This window comes from Tachysurus fulvidraco, chromosome 16 (genome assembly GCF_022655615.1).
Source record: "Tachysurus fulvidraco isolate hzauxx_2018 chromosome 16, HZAU_PFXX_2.0, whole genome shotgun sequence".
NCBI classification, from domain to species: Eukaryota; Metazoa; Chordata; class Actinopteri; order Siluriformes; family Bagridae; genus Tachysurus; species Tachysurus fulvidraco.
The window spans coordinates 14,514,384-14,519,159 of record NC_062533.1 but is presented as its reverse complement, the minus strand read 5'-3'; the positions used below and the strand labels follow the sequence as shown (position 1 = coordinate 14,519,159).

The window sequence follows — 4,776 nt, the reverse complement described above, 5'->3', positions numbered from 1 at the left end:
TTTACTTTTGAACATTTTTTTTTAATTTTCTCTTTCAGGTTAAGACTAAACATTTTTACAACATTTTCTTTTGTTAACACAAGCATAGTAAAATTAAATATTGTAAAACCTTTTTTATACAACAATTATCAGAACAGCGTTATTAGAACAGTAAGTCTGCACTGAGTAAATACGGACAGGTGTAATAATGTTGGAATTTGAACTATAACAATTATAAAAATGTACAGTACATCATACAGTCATGAGGAGTCTGTCGTTGATGTGTGGCATTTTTGTTCTTCTGTTTTCTCTGATGAAGACACCGTCATGTGACGTGCTCTTTCCTCATTTAAGCTCTTCACCAGTGCTACGACTTCTGGGTGATGGAAACAGCCTGTGGCAAACAGGAAACTTTCAATACATCGGTTCCAGCAATGTATTATAACTGCTACATATGAAATGTCACTAATGTCTACTGAAAATTAGGTGATATTGATCAAGACAGCAAAGGAAAATATCTAAAGCTTAGGGTTTCATAAAAAACTGTGTACTGTAAAATCTAATATTTCATACTATCTTTCAGTTTTAAAGGAGAATACATATGCATATACATCTAAGTGTTTGATCTTATATCTTGAGTTGTTATCTTACAGTTTACATATTCAAACAAATATTTAAAAATTGACATATCTGATAGTAAAATACCCTTAATTCCATTAATTAATTAATTCCATAAAAAAATTAACTGACATTATATTGTTTATATATATATATATATATATATATATATATATATATATATATAATTTGTTTCTTCCTATGAGTAAAAAGCTAGTAGAACCTTTTTGGACTGTAAAAATGAAGTTAAAGAAAATTAGAAAACATTAAACGACCTTAAATAAGACATATCCGTCTGTAAAAAAAAAACAAAAAAACAACTACTTAAAGATAAAATGGAACTACAAATGTTTCGATTATGATTATACAATAAAAAAAGTAAGAAATACAAAAATAATCAAACCAATTGCCTAATTCATAAATAATAGGGAATGTGGTGAAACCTTCAGTGGAGATGAAGAACTCCTGCAGTCGTCCCGGGTTCCCCTCCAGCTCCTCATACTCATGAGCCTGTAGGATCATCTCCAGCTGGTCCAGCTCCTTCACCACTTTAGCCTCAGGACTCAACTGATTCTCATACTCCTGTAGAAAGAGGAAACAAACAGGGCTGCTGTCACCAAATAATGGTCAATATAGTATACTAGTAGTGGTTGGTGTAGAGATGTCTCATTAGATGTCCATGAACCTCCCACAACTGGTACAGCTCTTTGCGCAGATCTTCAGCTAGCAGGCCTGTAATGCGAACCATGGCCTCCTGAAAGAGTAGAACAAGGATACTTGTAAAAAGACCAGAAAGTATGGCTGATGATTGACTCATGTGGAGCAAAGTAACTGACTATTTAAAAAATAAACAAATAAAAATCCGATCTGCACCTTTTCTCTTCTGTGTTTCTCAGCTTTGCTGATGTTGTCAGCTGGAGCGATGTCTCCCACAATGCACTCAGCTAGGTCATGAACTAAAGCCATCTTCATGCATCTGGAAAAGAGATGTTAAATTAATGAGTGTCCTTAATCTAGAGCACAGTGTTCAAGACACAAATCCTCTATCGATGTGTGCTGCATGCTCTAAACTGACCACAGAGAAAGCGAGCACTCATTCACCTCTCTTTGTTTACACTGGGGTCTTGGAGTGTTAGTGCCATCATTGCCATCCTGTACATGTGATCAGACACACTTTCGGGTTCCTTAACGTTCCGGTAAACCCAACCAGTCCTTGGAACACGCTGAAAGGTGAAAAGGGTGAAATGTTAGGGTAGAAACAAATCTCACACACACACATACACACACACACACACACACACACACACACACACACACACACACACAGTACATAATTAACGTTCAGGGACTTACGGATCCCAAGCTACGGGCATCATCATCATCCAGTACTTAATACTGATCCAATATTGATCCAATATTGATCATGCTCGCAGTAATGTGTGAAGTCATGTGAATTGTGCTTAATATTTCTAACAGCTTCTTATTTCAGGTGTCTTTCAAAGATAAAAAGAAAGCAATATGAGTATATGTATTGCTGTTGACTCATGTCTTAAAGAGGATGAAGTTTTGTGATAAGAAAATGAGTAAAACACACAGAATGGTATGAAGAAGTGAGGCTGAGGCTGACTACTTTGTAGCCCACACTGTAGATTAATGCAGCCAATCAGTGACAGTTTTAGATTTCTGTCCCTTTCAAAAAGTCAATCAGTGACTGAGGCGTAAAAAAAAGTCAGTCAGATTTGCCTTAAAGACACACATTTTGATTCTGTACACATAAATACATCATTTCATACCTTTAATTGTCCTACTAGTTTCATAAACTGCAGCATGTTGTCCATGTTGTTTCTGTGACACGAATAAAACGGTTGAAACGCCGGTATCCGAGTGCGCATGCGTCGAACGAACGCGCAAGCGCAGTACAAAGCGATTCCCTGACGTAACCCTGTGTTTATATAAACCGACCACAAGATGGCGGTATATGAATATTTTTAAAAATTTTACCTACTTATTGTCCATTTTGACGACATTATGTTGCTTTCTGTAAACCCAGGTCTTGCTGCCAAAAGCATTTATCATATGTTTCAGAATATTATGGGCCAATGAACTCATCTTCTGAAGTTATAGTGTAACACTCTGGCTTGGCAAAATATCTGTGGAAAACTGATAGCTGAAAAATGGAAACACGTTTTGATAATGTTTTGTGGTAGAACTTTCTAGTTTGACACTTTTTTATGTCGTCTTCATCGGTTGGGGAAAAGCATTAATCATTTTTAGAAGTTTTGACCTTGACATGCAGGCTACAAAGTTTCCTTATGCTTTCGAGATCATCCTCCAGTGTAAACAGATATTTCTCTAAAATTGTGAAGTAAAAATATTTTATATATGTGTGCATAACACATTACTGTCATCATCATCATCATCATTTTCTACCGCTTTATCCGAACTTCTCGGGTCACGGGGAGCCTGTGCCTATCTCAGGCGTCATTGGGCATCAAGGCAGGATACACCCTGGAGGGAGTGCCAACCCATCGCAGGGCACACACACTCTCATTCACTCACACACTCTGGACAATTTTCCAGAGATGCCAATTAACCTACCATGCATGTCTTTGGACTGGGGGAGGAAACCGGAGTACCCGGAGGAAACCCCAGAGGCACGGGGAGAACATGCAAACTCCGCACACACAAGGCGGAAATCGAACCCCGACCCTGGAGGTGTGAGGCGAACGTGCTACCCACTAAGCCACCGTGCCCCCCACACATTACTTTTATTATAGTCTTGACAGCAGTAATGCTCCTTTACCAATGTATCCTACATTAGAACCAACAGCTGACACCAAAATCCTTGTGTTTGTTAACACACTTGTTCAAATAAACCTGATAGTGATTCTGATCATGGGTTGATATTAGGCTTCATGTCACAACATCATTATGAACAAAGGGGTGTGTCATCGTTATGTTTGTTCTGTCATTATTGAGGGATCAAAGTTTACATTTAACACTGGAATAAATTTAATTGAATATGTTATCAACATGTAGAAATGTTAATGAAAATCTCCAGCTTTCATTCATTTATCTTTTATTTATTTTAATTAATTGTATTTTTTTTTTTTTATTTAGTAAGCGCTTGATCCTGCTCATGGTTCACTACGAATTGTACTGTGCTTTCCCACATTACAGCTTGGATCTTTTGTACCTTATTGTGTACAATTTCCCAGAGTATGCATGTTTTCTTACCTATCTTTTACATGCACCTCAGTTTTTATGTTAAAGACATGTAATAAAGGATGTACCTTCAACAGTGAGCACCAGTTTTGAGAGAATCCTTCTGCTTGTCATTTAATGTAAGATTCTCAAGGAAATTAATTTCTGTGAGATGGAATATAAGATCATTTCATAAGGCTCAACACTCAACACTTCAGTGTAAGCTTAAGTGTAAATAATAAGAGGTATTTCTTCTATGCTATAGGGAAGCAGGGACAGAGTGTATTACCGACTTGTTTATTTCCTTCATCCGAGTTTAGCTTCACAACAAACTTCACAGAAAGCCAGATTCTCAAAATAACTGTCTAGTGAGGAAGGACAGTGGTCACGTCACAGCGACGTGATGATGCAGGATATGAGGATCTTCCTTCCAGCAGAATCTCGTTGCTAAATACAGAGTGTGTTGACACACACATTAAGCCTGCATTACGTGGATGTCACACTCTACCACCTGTGAAAGATGCTATTTCCTGGAGTGTGTAGACAAAACACACTCTTCCTGGGAGTTGTGATAGGACTGCTTAAATATGCAACAGGAAGGATGTGGCGTGGAAACAACACGTGTGGCAAGTCATGTGTGATAGCGTTAGCTTCGTGGCCTGAGAGAAGCCGTCAGGAGATCTGAATTTTATTTTGTTTTATTTTGCTGTATAGATTTTTACATATTTACCAATGACTGATTTCTTTTGAATGATTCCAGTTCTGTCTTAAAAAAAAAACACAACAAAAAAGAGGATAATGTTGTAGAAAGAAAAATGGGTGTCGGAGAAAGACAAACATCCACACGTCTTTTGTTGGCAAAACAATGATGGCTACACATCTCTTTTTGTTTACAGGAAACATGTCAGTTTTTTTTTTGCTACCGTCTTCCTCTTGTGGCTGTAAAAAATAGCCCCATCCGGCTGGCCGCTCATC

At 37.5% G+C, this 4,776-nt stretch overlaps 1 protein-coding gene across 1 annotated transcript; it reads right to left on the bottom strand.

Annotated features, from left to right (window-relative positions):
* Nucleotides 1-2,547, bottom strand: hddc2 (HD domain containing 2). The gene is made up of 6 exons (XM_027155457.2): nt 2,391-2,547; nt 1,699-1,820; nt 1,471-1,573; nt 1,283-1,351; nt 1,041-1,179; nt 1-373 (listed from the first exon to the last, which is right to left on the bottom strand). Exons 1-6 carry the CDS (start codon nt 2,487-2,489, stop codon nt 240-242), a joined length of 666 nt encoding a protein of 221 aa, XP_027011258.2. The 5' UTR covers nt 2,490-2,547; the 3' UTR covers nt 1-239.
* Nucleotides 2,548-4,776: the final 2,229 nt, after the last annotated feature.

What these genes read in the sequence shown, in the direction of transcription:
- hddc2 (XM_027155457.2), bottom strand. Translation starts at nt 2,489, where the DNA reads ATGCGCACTCGGATACCGGCGTTTCAACCGTTTTATTCGTGTCACAGA. An exon ending in CCCAGTGTAAACAAAGAGAG is followed by an intron (nt 1,574 to 1,698) that starts GTGAATGAGTGC and finishes TCTCTTTTCCAG; the next exon opens with ATGCATGAAGATGGCTTTAG. An exon ending in AGCTGTACCAGTTGTGGGAG is followed by an intron (nt 1,180 to 1,282) that starts GTTCATGGACAT and finishes CTCTTTCTACAG; the next exon opens with GAGTATGAGAATCAGTTGAG.